Genomic DNA, 20,825 nt, shown 5'->3' with positions numbered 1-20,825 from the left:
TGGGGCCTGAGGCCTGAGAGGTCAGTAGAGGGCAGGCCCCACAGCCAACAAGAACAGTGAGCGTGTCTGCATGTACATTTTCTCCACTGAAAGCCACACCACGTTGGGAGGCTGGAGTCGCCACCCTCACCGCTGAGGGACCGAGATGCTGAGAAAGGAGCATCTTGCCCAGAGGGACACAGGGGAGTCACACGGAGCAGGGGTGGGGGAGAGAGATGAGAATCCCCTAACATGAAGGGCTGGCAGGCCCCTCTGAAGTGTCCAGATTGGGCCCCAGGAGTGCAGTACAGCAATGGGGAACAGAGAGAGGGGTTCAGAGCCCGCCTCTACCACGCCTTCCACGGCCTGTCCTTGGCCCTGGCACTGGGCGTGTCGGGAGGGGTGCCATGGGCCAAGGCTAGAACCCGGAGTGTGGGGCGTCAGGCCCCCATTTCCCTGGCCCGCCTGTTCACACAGCCAGCTGCCTCGGTGTCCTTATGAGCTGGGAGCGGGACGGCAGCCATGTGTACGTTACTGGGGGCTGGGGTTGTCGGGCCGAGGTGAACAGACACCAATGATTCCCCTCCAGGATAGGCCCCACCCCACGTCTGCCCCAGAGGCCTGCTGTGTTGTGAACATAGGACCCTACACTCCCCATCACAGACTCAGGGGCAAGCTGAATGAGGCTCGAGCTGGCTCACAGGTTTTGGGAGTCAGAAGGGATGGTCCAGAAAGAGGGCGGCTGGAGCCTGGAAGGAGCCCCCAGGAGGCACAGGTTGGAACGCCCCATGGCATGCCGGCAGCCTCAGGTCGCTGAACAGCTCCCTTCCTCTGTTCCCTACGCCCCTCTAGGAACTCCCCCTAACCATGCAGGGAGTCAGAATTCACTCTGAGAGAGACCCAGGACCATGGCCTGGAGGGAATCCGCTGTCCCCTGTTCTTCATGTGATCCAGTGGGCTCCTGAAGCAGAGGGAAGCAGATGTGCTAGAAGAGGCCATGCAGGAAGCGTCTGGGCAGCCACCTTTGCCTGGTGGGGGCCCCTTGGTCCTTGTATGTGAAATACAAGGACTGGACTTGGGTGTCTGCTGGCCGGGCCCAGTGCTAGGTCTCTGGGAAGCAGCCCTGTCCCCCACAGCAGGCATGCAAACGGCCGTCCTTCGCAGCTCACGGGCCTGACCTATTGAATCAGGGAAGCAGTGGTGACCGGAGGCGCTGGCCTGGCACCTGGCGCTGGCCTGTGCCCTGCAGCTAGGCAAACCTGCCGCAGGGAGGCCGGGTGGAAGGGGCTGAGCCTGTGTCACAAGGGCCAGGCTGCTGTCGGATAGCCAGGCTGAGCAGTCACAGGAGCTTCTGGAGGAAGCAGGCCGACTGGGGTCTGTGGCCGGCACGGAGGTGTCATTGGTGGGGCCTGGGTTCAGAGTCATGCCCCCTTCCCTCTCCATCCCATGGGGCTGTTCTGTAGTAGGACAGTGGCATCCCAGAGCAGCTTTGTGCTGGGGTGGCAAGAGGTGGGTTGTCATTGAGGTGAGAGGACACACAGATACCATATGCCACGGCGAGGGGTGGTGAGCGGCCTGGGAGAGCCCCCTCAGGCAGCGGCCCACCCGCTCTTCCCACAGCAGACCTCCATTCCTCACAGCAGGCCTGGCACTGAGAGCTAGAGATGTCCCCATTTTACAGATGAGGAACCTGAGGCCCAGAGAGGCGAAATGACTTGTCTAAAGTGTGGCAAACACTGGAGGTAACAATGAATCCCAGGCCTTTGGCCCCAGACCCCATGCCTTTAACCAGGGAGAGCAGCTCTTCTGTGACACCAGGAGAACATGGAGATGGGACCACTGGGCTGCAGTGCCTCACTAAGCAGATGCAGGCTGCGCTTCACATCTTAGCTCACCCTGGCCGCTGGCCTCACAGGGCCACTCCAGGAGCCAGTCCAGTCCACGCCATCGTGGGTGCTGTCACATGGCAGCCATGTGCCGAGTAAAGGCCTCCACTGCAGAGTTCAGCACTGAGGGAAGACTCCAGACTCACGGGCCAGCAAGCTAGAAGCTCCTTAGGAATGGATCATCAGGTCCAACCTGGTGACACCCACATGATCCAGGCAGGCAACCCCCACAGGCTCCCCTGGGGGAAGTCCATGCAGTGGCACTGAATATATTTGGACCTGTCCCAGCAAGAGCTTTCTCCCTGCAGATGGCCAAGAAATCACTTTCTTACCACCCCAGGGACTGTATCCAGCCACCTAGCTGCCTCCCACTGTCTGACATGCTCTGTTACAAATCCAAATCACTGGTTTCTCACCGCGAGCAGTAAGTTTCCCACCATCACACAGGCTTCTGATGGGAATCGTCTGCTCCGGGTTATTTATATAATGAATGTGCAGACAGTCCCCAGACTCCTTGAAAGTGCTGCCTTGCTGGTAAGCAGGCCCTGGAGAGAGCTGAGCTGTCGTTGAAGGCAACTATCAGTGGGTGTGCTTCCTCCTGGGACCAGCATCTATGGCCGCTGCTCCACTGGCAGCTGGAGAGGTCAAGGCCGGGAGGGCTTCTTGGAGGAGAATGTGTGGTGGAAACAGCTCTCCCCTGAGCCCTGGGGGCCAGCCCACCCAGGCCTCCATCTTCCAGAGTGTGAAACGGGCAGTCCTCCCCGCCGCAGCATGTCAATGGGTTGCAGAGGAGGTGCCTCTGGTTCCAGGGTGCTTGTGTGGGGCCGAGGGGAGTTGAATAGGACAAGGGGGTGACGTGCCAGTAACGATTCTAAAGCTGCCCCTGGCCTCATTTACGGCAAAGGCAACCCAGTCTTAGTACCTTCAGGGCCCTCAGCAGCAGCTCTGACCCCTGACAACAAGTAGGCAGGAGAACCGGGTGGCACGGTAGAACCCCACTCAGGCCAAAGAGGGGTCAGGGAGAAGATCGAGGCCACAGCTGGTACCCAAGTTGAGTACACCCACCAGGGCTGGGGGGCTGGCAGGAGAGGCCCCAAAGGCCAGACTGAGGGGCTGGGACTTTGTCCTGGTGCCAGGGGGCAACAGCCAGATGTGCCACAGGAAGGTGGTATGGGGTGGCAGAAGTCAGGGGGCTTCCAGGAAGAAGGGGCCTTGAGGAGGCAATGGACAGTGAGCAGAGAGAACATGGAGTGGTGGGGAAGAAGGGAGGCCTGTGCCACTGGCTGGGGGGTGGCTGGGTGGGGAGGCACCTGGGTACCCATTCCTCCCATACTCACACTCGGGCATGCTCCACAGGGTTCCCAGCATTACAGCCCAGAATAGCATGCTCCTTTGTCAGTGATCTGTGCTATGAGGCATCAGGGGGCTGCTCTGCCCCTCCAGTGCTTGGGCCGTAGGAGCACACCCCTAGCAGTGACAGCAGCAGTGTGGGCACCAAGTCATGGGACCCGGGGGCTCCAGCTCCCCCCTGCCCCCTACCACCTCCTGGGCTTGGCTCCTCTCCTCAGCAGAGGGCCTCGTGCCTTTCCAAGGGCCCTGGGATGGCGCTGCCACCCGGCTGTGCTCCACTCAGCTTTTCCCAAGTGTGCATGCCCCACAGAGGACCAGCGGCAGAGCCCTCGGCGTGACCTCTAGCCAGCACTTGGGGGCCCTCAGCATGTCAAGAGAGGCCCGCCTGCCCGGAACTGCTAGGCTGGGGCTGGGTGCGAGGGCAGCCCCGGCAGGGCTCAGGGAGACGAGCCCTGACTGTATAGCCTGGGGTCTGCTCCATCTTTGCCCACCTGCCTTGGAACCCCAGGTGCCAGCCCTGGGCACTGGCCTGCTGAGTCCCACCTGCAGTGGGCAGCCCGTCCACCTCCCAGCCCTGGGCTCCTGCCTCTGGGGCTCCAGCACCTGGCATGAGAGCTGAGACCTGGCCGTGGCCCTCAGGGCATGCTCAGCAAGCATGTGCTCATTGAATTAAGGCACACGTGCTAATAGCTGCATCTGTTATTTATCTGATGGGAAATTTGGGGTCAGAAGCACAGCCCCTGATTATGACATAATTCCTATGAGAAATGACAGCTCCGTTAGTTTTTACAGTGTGACTTCCAGGAATCCATTAGAGCTAATTACTCCCCAGAAGAACACGGCATTCCTAGACCACCACTTGGCTGGCTTTTGGGAACACCAGGCAGGTCCTCCAGTCACTGCTGGGGATGGGGATGCCGCATCTTTCTTTGCAAAAAATCATCCCCCACCCTCAAACTTGAGACCACTCATCTTTCAGAGCTGTTGCTCCTGAGTTCATTCTGAGGAAGGCACGAGAAGATTGGTTTTGGAAAACATGATCCTCCAGGTGGAGCACAGCACCTCAAGGCAGCCGCGCTGAGGTCAGGGGTCAATGACAGGCGCCTCTGGGCGTCCGCCCCCAGCCCACCCTGGGGCCTTCTCAGCACTGATAGCTGATAGACCGCATGCCTCAGGTGACTCAGGGTCCCAGGGAGTTCGGGGCTTCAGTGCACATCCCTCCAGGCATCCCCGCCCGGGCGCAGCCTCCTCAGCAGAGCTGCCCATCCCCGCTGGGGGAGCCGTTGGAGCTCCTGCCAGTGTGCACTTCCTGGCTCTCTAAGCCTCAGTTTCTTCATCTATAAAATGGGAATAGGAAGGTGTGGAGATCAAAACAGGCCAGTGCCATGCCCACCCCGTTGTCACTGCCACACTGTTGGTGATGTAATCGGATGCCTCGAATCTAAACTGGCTCCTGACTTTGCTTGGACAACTTGGTTTGTTACCTTTGTCTTAAGGGGCAGCTTTCCCCAGCAGTTCCTTTAGTAAGAATTGTCAGTTCTGTGTGGAAATGGTGGCTTTGGCAGTCAGACAAACACATTTTGTTCCTTAAAAGCCCACAATCACTACAGTGCTCGGAGCTAGAGAAGGGCCAGGAGCCATGCTCTGTGGTCCCTGCACCCCCAGGCCGCTGTCCTCACATGAGTCTGACAGCGCCCAGGCAGAGGGGCCTGAGCCTGCCCTGGCTCTGAACTGGGGCTTTGGCTTTGGAAGTGCAGGCCCGCCCCTCATGGTGCGGCTGGGGACTGACAGCACCCTGTGGCAGGACTGAGGCTCCTGGGCTGGAGCTGACTGCTGGGCAGAAGGCGCCACACTCACACTGAGGGAGATGACGGGATGAGAGCATCTCCTGGGGGAGATGGGAGCTTGCCCGTGTGGGCACAGGGCAGACGGGACAAGGACTTCAGGCTGTGAGCCTAGAGCCACCCGAGTCCCTGGGGCCAAGGGAGGCCATGCCACAGCCCCAAAGTGATATGTTGAAGTCACTGACTCCTGGTGCCTAGAGGAGGGGCCAGTGGGGCAGGAGGGCCTCTTACAGACACTTGCCAGGCTCCCAGGGGGCAGTGCTGGCCACTCCAGAGGCCCCAGAGTGCAGGAGGCAGGTGAAGGCAGCTCCGAGCGGGCAGAGGGGGGACATCCCAGCAGGAGGGCCTTCTTTCAGGGCTGGTGCTGGGCTGGGACCCTGCCAAGGGGGCTTCCCCCAGCGGGGCTGTGGGTCCAGGGCCTTTCCTTGCTGCCCCAATTAACACCAGCGTTTTCTTCGCAGAGTCGAATGGCGGAGAGCCTGCGCCTTTTTGACTCCATCTGCAACAACAACTGGTTCATCAACACCTCGCTTATCCTCTTCCTGAACAAGAAGGACCTGCTGGCAGAGAAGATCCGGCGCATCCCCCTCACCGTCTGCTTCCCTGAGTACAAGGGCCAGAACACCTACGAGGAGGCCGCCGTCTACATCCAGCGGCAGTTCGAGGACTTGAACCGCAACAAGGAGACCAAGGAGATCTACTCCCACTTCACCTGTGCCACTGACACCAGTAACATCCAGTTTGTGTTTGACGCAGTAACAGACGTCATCATACAGAACAATCTCAAGTACATAGGCCTTTGCTGAGAGGCCAGGCCAGCCTGTTTGCCTGTGGCGAAACCCCGGGGGTGTCACACCCCCACTTGTGCTAGGGAGACCCAGCCCAGGGGCAGAAAACGTGGGGCCTGAAGAGTGTCCCCCCGCCCCTCTGCCTCTTTGGCACCCACGTTTCCATACACCTAAATATATATGGATAGATTGCTAGGTAGGTAGACGCACACACACACACTCACATACAGTCTGGAGATGGCAGAATTCCCCAAAACTAAGGTCTCTTGAAATGTGAGGAGCTATTCACCAGGTTCACTACAAGCCCTTCCTGCCCCTTCACTTTGCCTTCCTGAGTGGGCCCCACTTTGCATGGGGGTCCGTGTGGGCTACAGGGAGTGGCAGCTGGGCCACCTGGAGGAGGCCAGCTCTGCCTGAGCTCCAGACCGGGGACCTCGCCGCTGACCAGGAGGGAGGACCCGAGCGAGGTCCATGCGCCTTCCCTGCTGGCCATGCGCACCGCTGGCCTACTCTGTACCGTGTTCATTCTGGAACCAGGGTTCAAGGTCAGATGGCAGCACTAACCAGACCTCCAGCCACTCACAGCTCTTTTTAAACAGCTTCAAAATATGCAGCAAAAATCACAATAACACGAGTGGCACATTTTGTTTCAAACTAGGCCAGCTGGGTTCCAGCTTTTCTTCTACTAGTCTGATGTTTTATAAATCAAAACCTGGTTTTTCTTCTCTGACATCCTTTTTTTTGGCCAGATCTTGTGGTGTTTCGCAGAAAAACAGAAAATTTCAAATGCAGTTGAATCTTCTTTTTTAAAATGCAGATTTTCAAAGCATATTTTTTTTCAGGTGGTCCTTTTTGTGTCTGGCTTGCTGAGTGTAAAAGTTGTCTGGACGAGTTTGTCCTTCTGCTCCCGAGAGACGCTGGGGCCAATGGCTGCCCAGCAGCAGCCTCTAGGGGCCATGTTGTACATAAACCTGTGCAGCGTCCTTGTTATGGTGCGGTTTCTGCTTCGTTTTTATTTCAGAAAATAAATGTGATGTATTTAAAGAAGGTTCTTCACCTAGGAGCGAATGAACAATAGCTAATGTCTTGGTATTTAAAGAGTACATTATCTGTGGCTTCGCAAGTTGAGGAAAGGGAGGCGAGAGCCCGGCCCCCGCACGCCCTGCGCCTGAGATGCCTGAGTGTGACTACAACTCCTGTGAAGGCTTCGCCAGCATTGTAGCCTGAGGGAGGCCCCACTGGGGCCCGGCGCCCAGGCCCTGTGGCACCTACCGCCATGAAAGGACTGGCCGAGGGCCACGTGTAAATAGGAAGCGCTGCCGCCGAGAGGGAAGGCGCCGCCAGAGCCCTTGCCAGGTCCCCTTCTCACAGCCTTTGTTCAGTACTGGGTCCAAGGTCAGCGTGTGGAATCACAGCCAAGGACTTTAAGAGATGTACAGAGGGAAAGAGGAGCTGGTGGTTGTATGAAAGTCAGAGATTGTCTACTTTAAGAAAATAAAATACCCTGAATGAGTCAAGCCTTGTCCTGGAGTGCTGTGTGCGTGCATGGCTGACACCGGGGAGGGCAGCCAGGGACACCCTCCATGCTGAAGTTCCTCTCCTCTTCCACTCCACATACTTAGGATCAACTTGACAGGAACATCAAGAATAACTCCAAGAGGAAAGAGGCTGCAGAAGAGGGGAGCCCTGCATGCCCATGTGTCCCAAGGGGCTTAGGTCTGGGGGTGCTGATGGCCCTTGCCCCTTCTGCAGTCCCCAGGACTCCTGCCCAGCACTGAACCAGCCTGTACTGTCATCTGGGCCCCTCACACCCTAAAGGCACTTCTCCCAGGGTCAGAGTCATCCCCATGGAACAAGACAGGTGCCCGAGAGCCAGGAGGGTGCCGACAAGCCCCAGCAGTGTAGGGCAGGCCCTGCGGGAGATGGGAAGGAGGGCCCCTCAATGGCCCACCGTTTGCTGACTCTGGCTTGTGTGACTAGAGGCATGTCCATATGGTGGAAAACACTAATTAGAGGTCAAGGTAGTTTGTTCACCATGCACCAGGCTCCCTACAAATTATTTTATTGGACACTTTGCACCATGGCAGGTTGTCAGCTATGACCCATTTTACAGATGAGGAAAGGTGCCCAAGGTCAAGGTCAGGGAACGCTGGAGCCATTCTAACCATCCTTCTTCAGAGGCCTCAGTCTTTACCTGACTGTCCCTGACTGCTCTGTACCTGGACAGGCAGGAACCCAGGGGGAGCCACCTTATACCTTCTTGAATCCAGGACCTACATGAAGCCCTGAGCCAGGAGCAGCAGGCAGAGACGCACATACACACACACATACACACGGCACTCAGATACACGTCCTGACTTGGTTCGCTCTCCCCACCCCACTCCTGAGCCCATGTGGGGATTCCCTTCACACCTTCCCACGTCACTGAATGGCAGAACCCCAAGGGGGCTTTTTTATAAAAAGAAATAAAGTGTGACTTAAAAATCTTTGAAACTTATTTTGTGCTTTTAATGCCAACTGTGAAAAGAGCAGTAATTTCACCTTGTGCATCATTAGCCTAAAATTAAACAGCTGCAGGGGAAAGAGGAGGATTCTGCCTTCTCTCCTGATGTGCCCAAGGATGCGAGGCAGCTGCCCTGGGCCAGGGCTCCTCCTGGCTCCCAGAGCCCAGCTGGCCCTCCGCTTCGGCCTGTCTGCTCTGGCTCTGCCCCTCACCAGCTGGCCGCGTCCACACTGTGCTTCGCTGACCCCTCAGCTGACATGCCCTTCCCACCCTCATGGTCTGGATCCATCAGTCCCTCAGGGCCCAGCCTCTGGGCACCAAAAGTCACCCCTCCTGCACTCCCGCACATAGCACACCCACACCAGGGTGAGCTGGGAAGGGGTGTTGGCATCGTCTGACCCACCTCCTTCCTGTACTATGCCCCAGTGGTGCCAACACGTGCAGAGCTGAAGGCCCAGGAGAAGCTGGGGCATTACCCAGAAGGAAATGAGCTATAGACAAACAGTGGGGAGGGGAGAAGTGCTTCCCTGGGCAGTCAAAGCTAGTCCAGCCCTGCCCCTGGAGAACACTAGCCCTAGGCCAGGAATGGGCATAGACTCCCTTCCCCAGGGTGCACTGCCGGGCATGTCCTCCCCTGTAGCCTATACGGTCTACAATGACAGTGTCCCAATAACCCCAGCTCCCCTCAGAGACTGCTCCCCACATGCCAGGCCCTGAGCTGAGATGATCGATTCTATTTTGCAGAAGAGAAAGCAGAGACCCTGAGAGGGCACGACACCCTGGTGTCACAGATACAACGAGTGACGACCTGACCAGGCCTGGGTCCCCAGGGCTGTGCTCTGTCTCCACCTTCCTGGGAACCCCCTGGGGGTCTTGGCCATCTAGGACAAACAGGCATGGAGTGTGGGGCCAGCTGGGGGACTCACCTCACCGAGATGGGCTGGCCTAAGGACTTCGGCGTGCGGGCAGGCCCTAGGCCAGGCCCCAGCTGGTTCTGCCCAGCACGTGCCGCAGGCGGAGTTGACTCCCTTGGCAATTCCACGTGGAATGGACTGTCCCAAACAGCCTGGCAATCATATGGACACCTCATGCAGAAGGCTGGGAAAGGCCGCCTGTCCTGAGAGAGCCCCAGGGTGGCCGTGAGGACACAGAGGACACGGCTCTCCCTGTGGAAGAGGGCAAGCGGATAGGGAGGGGAGAGGAGAAGGGGCACAGAGCCAGCGCACCAGGCTGGCAACCAAGTGGGCAGTGTCACCATTCATGGGCATCGTCCTTTTCTAAGTCCCAAAGGGGCCCACTGCCCACCAAAGACTCAGGCCCTGGCGTACCGCGCCCTGAAGGCAGGTGAGAAAGGAAAGGCCCGCCCCTTGGGGGCTGCCAGCCCCACCCCTCTTCCCCTGACTGGCGAGGTGCACTGTGCCGAGGCTTCTGCTGGTCTCCCCTGCCACAGCCTGTCCCCCACCCCCAGCCCAGCCCTGCGCCACGGGATGGTCCTGACTGTACCTGCACTGCCGCCCTCCCCGTCCTGGGCCAGTGCCTGCCTCCAACTGCACAGCCCCACCCAAACCAGGCCACACACTGGCGGGAAGGGGACGGAGTGGTCTGTGCGGCACTGCCAGTGAAGCTGGGCCTGCAGGTCGGAGCCTGGCGCCAGGGTGGAGTGACATGGGGAGAGGGCCAGGCCAGGCTCATAGGTCCCGATCGGGCCCAGGCTACCACCAGAGGCACGGCAGGTGAGGGCCGGGGCCATGGGGCTGGTAGGAGAATTTTGGGGTTCCTGGGGCTGTTCAGCTGCATCCCAAAATCCAGTTACAGAAGAACCCCCGGTTTCAGCATTGGTGCTCTCTCCTTCAGAGCACCTGCTCCCAAGATGTTTCCACATGGGGTTAGCAGAGCCATGCGCTGGGCCGTCGGTCCTGTGGCGCCCTCTGCTGGTTCTTCTGGGACCACGCAGCCAGCCAGACCCATGTGGCTCGGGCCCCAGAGGGCAGACCTCCGCGCCCCAGCGAGTACCCCGCAGTACAGACGAAGCAACTGAGGCACAGTGGATGCAACAAAGCAAGGGGCCAACACACATCTGTCCAATGAATGACGGAGCAAGTGAGTGAACTGCCTCAAGAAAACACCTGACAAATGATCCTTGGAAATACAGTATAAAACCTGCTAAACAATCAATATTTGCTGAATGGCAGCCACGTGCCAGGTGCTCCAGCAGGTGCAGAGGATGCCTTCCAGTGTGGCCACGGACAGAAAGCCTGTATTAATGACCATCAGCATGACAGCTGGCTGAGCCCCGAGTGCAGGCCATCCCAGCCAGGCTGCACGTGCTCCCTGTGGCTGCCCATGCTTGGTGTTGAGACAGGCTGACAGGCTACGTGACTGCCCAGGGTCCTGCAGCCGCTGAAATAGATGCCCTCAGCCCACCTGGACCGCCACCTGGAGGCCCATCAAGGATACCACCTGGGACTCAGCCACGCTGGCCAACCCAGGAGTCACAGAACTTAGACCACCCCCAGATGGACCTCTGGGATGCCCACCACACTGTATGTCTCCCTGTCTCTCTCCAGCTATCTCCCTGCTGCCCCTGTAGCCGCATGCCCTCCACCAGCGTGTCCCAGGCCTCCCTTCAGGGCATAGCACAGACAACGCGCAGCACCCAGAAATCCCGTGATAAAGGCTCAGCACTGGAGCCCCACTGAGGTTTGTCGGAACCACAGGACCCTGCTCCTCCCGGCGTGCCCAGCATGCGTGGAGTCCAGAAAAGCCATGCAGGAAGAGGATGGTGGCAGGGCCTGTCCGCCGGAACGCAGAGGATCATGGTGCTTTGGGCATCGAGGCGGTGTTGGGCTGGCAAGTGCTGGACAAGAAGAGCTCAAAACAGTCAAACAGAAATCCACCCCAGGGACCTTCATGAGCTAAACGTGAAGAGCAGAACTCTACACTTAGAAGAACACACGGCAGGACACCGTCATGAGCTCTTAAACAGCAGCGACGACACACACACAGGGAAAGACTGACGGAACTGACTGCACACAGATGAAAACCTGCCAGACCAGAAACAAGCAGTCAGGAGCCATCCAGACCACCGGGAAATGGTTTTGGTGATAGGTGTAACCAACAAAGGGCTGGGATCCGGAAGAAGTGAAACACCCCCACAGATCAATAAGAAATGGATAAACAACGCAACAGAACGGTCGGCCCTGGAGGCACCCGGCGGGGGCGGTGACAGAGGCGGTGCGCGGCAGAGGAGAGATACCCCTCCTCCTGGCCACGGGAGGCAGAGGAGAGATACCCCTCCTCCTGGCCACGGGAGGCCGCAAAGCCACACAGCCGAGACCCGCACGGAGTTGCTGGTGGGGAGGCGCAGGCTGTCTCCCGGCAGGGGAGGGTGTGCGGGGACGTCCAGCCAAGCTGAAGCTGCGCCCTCTCCGGGCCTGGTGACATCCTCCTCCGGGGCAGGCCTTGGAGGGGCTCTCGGAAAACCTGAGGCCCGGAAATAACTCCTGTGCCCGTCAGCGGGGCGGGGGTACGCATACGGAGTGTCAACTGGGAATCACCACGCCAGAAAGATGGGCAGCAGTTCAAACAAAGGAACGGAGCCCATGACATGACAGGGATGAATCTCAAAATGATGGCATTATTCTTAAGTAGCAAAGGGATACATACGGCAAGATCTGTTTACATAGAATTGTAAAACATGTAAGGCAAGATCTATGTAATTACATCTGTGATAAAATATAAAGACACTAAATATGGTCACTAAGTTATTGGTAGCTTAAAGGAGGGCAGGAGGAAGGGTGCTGGGCAGGGGAGGCTCACAGGGTGCTTGGACTGTATTTTCCTTTTTTAAACAAGAACCGCAAGCAAATATGAAATACAGTAGGTTAAGATTTGGCAAAGCTGGGTGTGGTGCCTGACGCTCATTATCATTATCTCTATAATTCTCTGAACACTCGATAGGTCACAGTAATTTTAGGAGCCCTGGATGAGAGCAGCACGTGTCCCCTGCACACGCCAAGTACGGCCCCTGTATGGTGAGCACAGGGCTCGTTTAGTTCAGCCCCAAGCACTGGTCCATAATAGAAACTCCAGTACCCCAGTGGCCACACAGGAGACTCAGCCAAGGTGCCATTAAGAAAAATGTGAGCAGGGCCCACCTGCAGAGACAGATTCTGTTGGCTTGGGACAGGACCAGGGATAGGATGGTCTTTCTAAAAGCTCTCCAGCAGGTTCTGTTTGGCCTGACATGCACTCCAACACCCAGCCCGGCCCAGATGGAAGAAGGCAAGCCTCCTGCCAAGCAGCAACCCCAGGCACCCGAGGACTCCACCCCATTTGGCCTGTAGTCATTTCTCTCTGGGACCTCAGTTCAGGACATGCTCACACCTAAATCTGGGCATGTACGTGGGCTTTGTGCAGGGCGCTGTGCTACACACTCGGCGAGTACCTTATCACCTCAGGCTTCTGTGGTGGGTACTGTCAGTCTCACTTTAGAGATGACGAAATCACCTGTCCAGGACACCCAGGAAACCAGGGGAAGACAGAGGAAACCCAGGCCTGTGAGGCTCCTGGGCCACATCTTTTTTTGTCCACCTTTAACTTAGGCATCCCCTTTAAGGCCTGACATCACACGTTTTGAAATGAGGCCCTCCTTTAAAAATGCTCACTGCACCACGTGCCACGGCAGCGTCAGTCTGACACAGCCTCAGCCCTCTGGCCATGGCCCCCTGGATCCTGCATCTGATCAGCAGCAGCAGCCAGCTGTAAAGGGCAAGGAGCCGGGGGGCCTTTCGGAGTGGGCCCTCTTTAATCCTTAAACATGCGCTACGGCACTTCACAAAAGAGGACATTAATAGTACCAAAATAAACAGGCAAATACAAATTAAAACTAAAATGAGACACTACCACACCTACCCAGCAAAAAAGCTACAATATAAAGACAGGAAATATCAAGTGTGGGTGAGGGTGTGGAACCCCTTGAACTCTTGTACATTACTGGTGGGAGTGTAAATTGGCATAACTATTTTAGAGAGCCATTTGTCAGACCTCCTAAAGCTGGACATAAGTGTATTCTGTGCCCAGCAATTCTCCTCCTAGGTATGTCTGAAGAGAAATGAATATACATGTCCACCAAAAGGCATATTTGTAAGAACACTTCTAGTCACTCTATTCTGAGCAGCCATCCACCAGTAAGAAGTCCAATGTCCATCGGTGAGCACATAAATAAACTGCAGTATGCTCATATAATGTGAATGCCACACTACACGTAAATCAGCAAAAATCAGTAATATGTAACATACATGGAACTCAGAGACAAAATGTTGAGCAAAAGAAACCAGAAACAAAATATTACTGACTGTATGTTTCCATTTACATAGTTCCAAAAGACGTATTAACTAATCTACTATCTTATAAATAGAAAGTCATATTTACCTTTAGTTGAGGGGTAGTAACAGAGATGGGGCATGTGGGAAGTTTCTGGAGTGCTGGTGACACCACATATTTCTTGATCATAGTAGTTCGTGACATGCTTGCTTAGTACAATTCAGTCAAATGTTCATGTATAACTTGTGCCTTTTTGGTATGTATTTGTACCATACATAAGTTATAAAGGCATAACTGCTTTAAAGATGTGCTTTAGACCATGATGGCAGCATGGCACATGCCAGACCTGGACAGGAGACCGAGGGGCCACCCAAGCGCCCCCTGTGAGCCTACCTGAAGGCAGCTGGGCCAGGTGCGTGAACACGAGGTGCAGGTTCTTTCGGCACGTTTTCTGGTGGTCATTCAGCAGGAAGGACAAGGCAAGGATGATGTCGTGCTTTAAAAAGCCCTCTCTGGGAAAGAGAAGCTGAATTTAGACACAACTAAGACATGCCTGGCGAGGACCCAGTAACGCCCAAGAGACGGTTGCCCACCCCCACCTAGTGTCTGAACCCACGCTGGCTGGTGCAGACCACATTCCTCTGGCTTCCTAAGGGAAGACAAAGACCAGAGGTAGACAACACATTATAGAATCCCTCGAGGCCAAGGTCTTTGTCCTTTCTCTCTTCTGAGCCTCAGCTTTATCTTCTGTACAATGGGGATGAGGCAGCAGAGGCTCCTAACTGGCGAGCATTTAACTCCTTGTCCCGGGAGCTGAGCTGCCGGGCTGAGCTGACCTCTCTCCACCCACCAGCGCACATGGCAGCTGTTGCTCCCGCACAGCGAGCTCCCGTAGGCTGGGACCCTGGAAGCCCGACCCTCTTCTCCCAGCTGAGTTGCAAGCTTGCCAGCCATCAGTTCTTTGCATCCAAACCTATGTATGTCTGGTATGCTTTTGTTGTAATTATGTAAGTTAATTAAATATTAGGTAAGCCAATTAGATGAGAGAAGGTTTTTTCTCATTTCCTCACAAAGTTGAATGCTTTGGGAAGACTCAAAAGTGAGTCTCTTAAAAAGAAAAAGTGAGATGTTTGTGAAAGATTCTAGAAGGTTTTTGCATGCAGTTACTTCATTAATGTCTTTGAGCTCTACTTTAAAGAAACCAAAGCTGCAAATTAGGTGATGTTATAGGTCTGCTTTAGGCAAACAAAGTGGGCTCATATCCAAGAAAGGGTCCGGGTGGCACACAGGCATTGGTGAATGCCTAATCTTCGTGTTTTGGGTTAAAAGGAACTGTTTAAATGGAATGAACAATTTTTTCAGTTCCTAGCTTTTTAACCTTTTCTCTTGATTGACCAATTAGCTGCCGGGTCCACTTGCATCTGGCCTGTTCCTGTGAGGTCACATCTCTCGGGGCTGGAGTCAGAAAGAAGTAAGAACTCCATGTAAGACTGCTGCCCAGTACCCAGCACACAGGAAGTGCCGACCAATTGTGCCTCGCTGCACTGGCAGGGCCTAACCATATGGTGAGTTCTAAGCCCTGCGATAAGAAAATCACAGCAGGACACCCGAGTCACAGGGGCCTCCCTGACCAGCTGGGTGAGGTGCCTGGGCCTGTTCAGTCAGCACCGGTAGCCCGCTCCCATCACTCTGCTGTGTGAGTTGGCTTGCTTGCCCTTAGGACTCTGCCCCCCACTTAGCAGCAGGCAAGCAAGAGAGTGCAAGGTAGCCAGGCTCCCGGGTACTCTCCTGCTTGTGGCCCATTGTACAAACTAACTCCTCAAGGTGACAAGATGTCAAGCCCCATGTTTTCACCCTCATCCCCCCTTCCTGTTGCTACCTGTGTGGGTACAAGAGGGCGGAAGGATTCCACATGGGCTGTCACTGAGAGATGGGTGGACTTCACGAGCTACTGGCCTTACTTACACAATCACCACTGAAGCCCAGTGAACTTCAGAGTGGCCCCAGTTATTTTTGGCCCTTGGCATACTTGTCCCATGTGGTGTGGTGGACCAAACCAGGGCTTGGGATCCTGGACCTGGACACCTGAGTTGCCTCACTCTGGCCTCCTCCCCATGCCCTGAAGTGGTAACATTCAGGATGGCAGAGGGTGTGGGCCGTGCCCCCTCAGGTTCTCAGGCAGTGATAATAGTTTCCTTCCTCATCCCCCCAGCCCAGCCAGGAATGCCCCACCGAGACCTCCTAGTGCGGCTACACAAACCTACATCCCCCTTCCCAGGCTCCCCGTGTCCTTATAATTGCCCCAGCTCCAAGCATCCCTCCTGTCTGCGCCGGTGTCTGTCATCCATCATCGGCAGTTACTACCCAATGTCCCTGTCAGGTCCAGAAAGAGAACAAGCAGCAGGAAGGATGAGAGGCGAGCCACTCCCGTGACTCTTTCCCCAGGCCTGTCTCAGAGTGCACGAGGCTCAGCCAAGGTCATGGAGCAGGGAAAGGCCACTCACAACTGTCTCAGGCCCTGGCCTCAAATCAATTAGAAATGGGAAAACAACTCAACAGAATGCGCTTGAAGGGGGGGAGGCGACGGAGGCGGTGCCTGGCAGGGGAATGACGCCCCTCCTCCCAGCCAAGGGAGACAGCAAAGCCACACAACAGTGGCCCGCACGGCACGCCATCAGGTGCGCACTGTGGCACCGCCTCCCCACACTCACCCCGTTCGCAGTGGCCCGTCAGGCCAGGGCTGCGCATGGGATTGGGCTGGCCGTAGCCCTTCCGGGACCTGAAACTAGAACCCAGAGAGCAGCCGGCAGCCAGGATGTCAAGGCGCTGGGGGACCGAGGTGGCCCTCTGGAGGTGGCCCGAGTGAGTGGGTGTGCGGGCTCACAGAGAGCAGTCCCCAGAGAAAGGAACCCCAGCAGCCTCCAGGTCAACGTTAGGAGGACGTTTCTGAGGTGTCGCCAGGCTGAGCACGTCATGTGCATTAACTCATTCCACTCCCTGCCCCACAAGCAGGCTCAGATGAGGACTCATCGACACTGAGAGACCTTGGGGTTTGTGAGATGCCCTGACACCCTTGAAAACCTCTCAAGCTTCTCTGAAGGCACCTGTTGTTTGCACCAAGCAAGTCCGAAGACAGGGAGTGCCCTGCCCCCTTTGTCCTCCGCCGTCACCATCATGGTGACGGTCATGGGTCCCCCTCCTTTCTGGGCGTGGGCTCTCTGGGCAGCCCTCCCCAGGCAGGGCATGATGCTGTTTGCAGTGTTCAGCTCTGTTTTCAGTACAAAGTAAGACAAATGATCCCAGGTCAAGAGGGCATCATGATAATGCTGAAACTACCAGCCTAGAGGAGGTGTGTGCTTTGAGGCTGGTGTCTTAACACCTGCATGGGGACAGGGACTGCATGGAGACCTGCCAGGGTCTGGGAGAAGGAACTGGGCTCTCCATAAAGGGCCAAGAACAGGCTAAATTGTTGCGGGTATGGGCCCTGAACTTTCTTTCCATCTTCAAAGGGGGATGTGCAGAGCTGGGAACTAACGCAAAAACCAGTCTGGAACAGAGGACCGCACTAGGCCCCCGCAGAGGTAACCACCCCACAGAGGCCTGTTCCTGCCGAAGATCTGCACTACAGACAAACATTCTGAGTACTGAAGGCTGTTCAAGGGCATGCCCATGCCAAGGGAAGGGGCGGCTCCAAAGCAAGACTTCAGTTTGCAGAGACAGCTGCCCACCTGCCCACGTTGTGGGTTGCCATGATGTAGAGCACCTCGGTGGTCTTTATCCGCACCGTGTCGTTGGTATCCTTCAGCAAAGCTTTCAGGCTTTCCAGGCAGCCTGCAAGGCATTAAAAAAACAAAACAGAACAAAACAAAAACCTTTGAATGTTTGCCACTCTCAGAAATCAATTAACCTAGAAGCCAACAGGTGAGCCAATGGTGGGCAACAAGAGAGTGCAGAAATCCCCTCACCCACAGGGGGTGCATCCAAGATCCCCAGGGGATGCCTGAAACCACGAATAGTACCAAACCCTAGATGTACTATGATTTCTCTTATATGTAGATACATAGGATAGAGTTTAACTTATAAACTAGGCACAGTAAGAGATTAACAACAATAATAACAAAATAAAACAATTACAACAATATGCTATCATAAAAGTTATGTGCCTGTGCTCTCCCTTTCAAAATATCTTACTGTACCACACTCATCCTTCTTGGGAGGATGTGAGATTCGTTATGAAATGAATGACGTAGGCATCGTGACCTAGTGCTAGGCCACTCTTCACCTTCTGACAATCTGTCAGAAAGAGGATCACCTGCTTCCAGACTGTGGTTGACTGTGGGTGACTGAGACTGTGAAGTGAAACCATGGATAAGGCCCCCCAGAAGTCCCACTGCTTTGGGTCATGGGGAAATTGTGTCAGTTATGAAGTATTTCAGAATCACTGAAGGAGTCTCTGTGTGCTAGAAAGGCTCACCCCCAGGGACTGTTTCATCTATCCCCCCTCGTGAATCCCATGCATGCAGTGCCTTCTCTTGCAGTCCACCACAGGGTTAAGAAAATGGCCTGTGCCTTTAGAGAGACCAGAGGTCAAATTCTAACCTTGTCCCAGACTAGTCATGTAGCCCTAAATGGGTTACACCTAGGGATGCCAGATTGAACAAATAAAAATCCTGCTTTATTTATTTGTCCAGCAACCCTAGCCTCACAGCCCTTCTCTGAGCCTTGGTTGTCCTATCTGTCGGTTGAGGGTACTCCTCAACTGACAGAAACTGCTCCTTGTGTTTTCTGCCATCACTGTTGGTGCTCTGAGGCACTAAAAATAACACAGGCAGTGCACATGGGGTGGTGCTGGCCCAGAGCCGGGCTCACTAAGGAACAGCCCTACTTGTTGGAGCTCTAACTGTGTCCAAGGCCATGTCAGGACCACCACCTCCTCTGGAATTAACCTAGCCCTTCAGCTAAGATTAGCGAGAGATGAAACAGTTCGTCCATAATGTGCCTGATCTGGGAGAGGTATAACCAGGCCATGGAAATCCCCTCAACTCTTACTTTGGTAATTAGGACTGAGTAGGAAACAAGGGGCACAGATCCTAGATATACGTGTGGTTTCAATAGGGTATGTGCCTATCTCCATGACTGCCTTATGGATGAGACAGATAAATAGGTCTGTTTGCTGGAATCATGGCCACCTTGTTGAGCTACAGCAGAGAGGGCTGCTTTGTGGCTCTGGGCAGGCTGCTGCTGGTGTCTGGGCATGGACAGACTGGCTGACCAGCTGGGAGGATGCTGTAAAGGGGCTAGGTCGCCTCAGCTCTTCTAACCTCCAGTTTTTCTGTGTCTGTCCCTCCAGACCCCTGTCATGGTCACCTGGGCTGACACTCACCTATGTCGATGGCCACGTAGACATGCTCAGGGTCATGCATAAGGTCACACAGATCCATGAGGGCTTTCTGCCTCATCAGTAGGTCCTCCGACTGCAGCTCCTCTTTCAGCTTGGGCAGGGCCCGACAGCCATAGGCAGTGGCAGCCTGGGTGGGGTTGATGTCGAGGGGAAGGTGCAGAGAGATCTGGGAATGGGCCATCTTTCCACGCCTGCAGAGGGCAACTCTCTAGCTTTTGAAATGAAGCTCTGCAGAAAGCACTGATAAAAAGAACCCAAAATATTGTTGTTGCTACTATTGTGATTTTGAAGCCACTTCTCATTTGATCCCCAAAACTTTAAGGGCAGCCAGGTGGATATTTTTACTTCTATGTCACAGGTGAGCAACCTGAGGCTGAGAGCAATGAAGGAATCTGCTCAAGGTCACAGTGAAGATAAGTGTCAGCTCAGGGTCCTCACATGCTTAAGGACAGCAGAAACTAATACTCTACAGGCTGTGCCTTCAGTCACAGGCACAAAGAGACAAACCAAACCGAATAAGCAAACACTAATTTGGTCGCCACATTTAGTGCTTATCTCGAGCCAGCAGTACTTAGTACATAACTCAGCTACTCAAGAAGGAGGGGAGCTATATTATCCACATTTTACATAGAAGGAAGTTGAGCTTTTATTGGCAGGGAGCTTGCTGGAGGTCAGGGAACCAGTAAGTCCAGGAATCAGTGTTTGAATCCAGGTTCAGCTCATTCACCCATCAGGGACCCATAATCAGATGCTTCTGACACAACCATAAAAAAGGAATTAAGATTAAAGTGTGATTTATTTTTATTACACACATATACACTTTGAGCAACTGTAGGCAATGCGGCTTCGTAGTTAAGAACGGGCTCCAGACCCAGGCCATGGTTGGCCCTTTATAAGTTAGTTCCTCTCTTTCTACAGCTGCAAAAGGTAGGCGATAATAGCACCTGCTTCCATCCCCCCCAGAGTTGTCATATTAACTGATGCTCATGAGCCCGGCAGCCCAGGGCTCCAGATATGCTGGCTGTGGTTATTATTTGGTGGTGGTGGCAGCTGTTATGGCAATTAGTCGCAGTGACAGACCCCAGCCCTATAGGAATGGCCAACTCCAGTAACAGAGGCACCAGGTGACAAGGGAAGGAGGGGAGGGGACGAGGCTGGGAGGGACGCGGCCTCTTCCCATCTGGGCTGCTCTCAAAGGGAGCAGGGAGCGCTAGGGACAGGGGCCTGCCGTTCTCTAAAGGGTCACGGGCTGCAGGAGTCCGGCCACCGATGAGAAAGCCTTGAGTGTGAGGACGGCCCCGTGTGAACTAGTCTGGGTGGGTCTGGAGGGGTCCCCTGTTCCCAGAACCCTTTCTTGCCGCCCAGCTCACCTGCCTCAGCGCTCGGTTCCGGTAGCGCAAGTCTGTTGCCTGGAGACCTGGTTGCCAGGCAACCCCAGTGGCGTCAGCAACGCCACGTTCTGCGCCCACTGCGCAGGCGCGAACAGCGCCAGGTAAAGGGCTAGCTGTAAAGTGAGGAAAATGATCCTTAAGAGGGTTACTGTGGAGAATAAAGGCGGCCCAGCTTTGTTCATGGTAAAGGGAAGGGAAGTACGCCTTTCTCTGTACTGAACAGTCTGCATGATTTGAATTCTGAGTAATCCCGTGAGGTAATAGCATACCCAGTTTACCTATATGAATCTCAAAGAGGTTCAGTAGCTTCCCGCAAATCGCACAGGTCTGACCCCAGGACTGCCTACCTCTCGCCCAT

The 20,825-nt window shown here is 55.1% G+C and overlaps 2 protein-coding genes across 2 annotated transcripts in view; one reads left to right on the top strand and one right to left on the bottom strand.

Moving 5' to 3' along the window:
• The window catches only part of GNAZ (G protein subunit alpha z), a 47,252-nt gene extending 39,892 nt beyond the window's left edge, over positions 1 to 7,360 (top strand). Inside the window, exon 3 of the mRNA XM_057491596.1 lies at positions 5,521 to 7,360. Within this exon, the coding sequence (XP_057347579.1) occupies positions 5,521 to 5,865 (345 nt within the window). The 3' untranslated portion in view covers positions 5,866 to 7,360. The remainder of the gene's footprint in view (positions 1 to 5,520) is intronic.
• RSPH14 (radial spoke head 14 homolog) overlaps positions 1 to 20,557 on the bottom strand; it is a 70,462-nt gene extending 49,905 nt beyond the window's left edge. The window contains exons 1-4 of the mRNA XM_057491597.1: positions 20,447 to 20,557; positions 19,059 to 19,316; positions 17,404 to 17,506; positions 14,069 to 14,187 (exon numbers count right to left, since the gene is read on the bottom strand). Of these exons, the coding sequence (XP_057347580.1) occupies positions 14,069 to 14,187; positions 17,404 to 17,506; positions 19,059 to 19,257 (421 nt within the window). The 5' untranslated portion in view covers positions 19,258 to 19,316; positions 20,447 to 20,557. The remainder of the gene's footprint in view (positions 1 to 14,068; positions 14,188 to 17,403; positions 17,507 to 19,058; positions 19,317 to 20,446) is intronic.
• Positions 20,558 to 20,825: the final 268 nt, after the last annotated feature.

Source organism: Manis pentadactyla, chromosome 14 (assembly GCF_030020395.1).
Source record: "Manis pentadactyla isolate mManPen7 chromosome 14, mManPen7.hap1, whole genome shotgun sequence".
Taxonomy (NCBI): Eukaryota; Metazoa; Chordata; class Mammalia; order Pholidota; family Manidae; genus Manis; species Manis pentadactyla.
The sequence above is the reverse complement of the archived record's forward strand: the minus strand, read 5'-3'. Positions and strand labels throughout refer to the sequence as shown.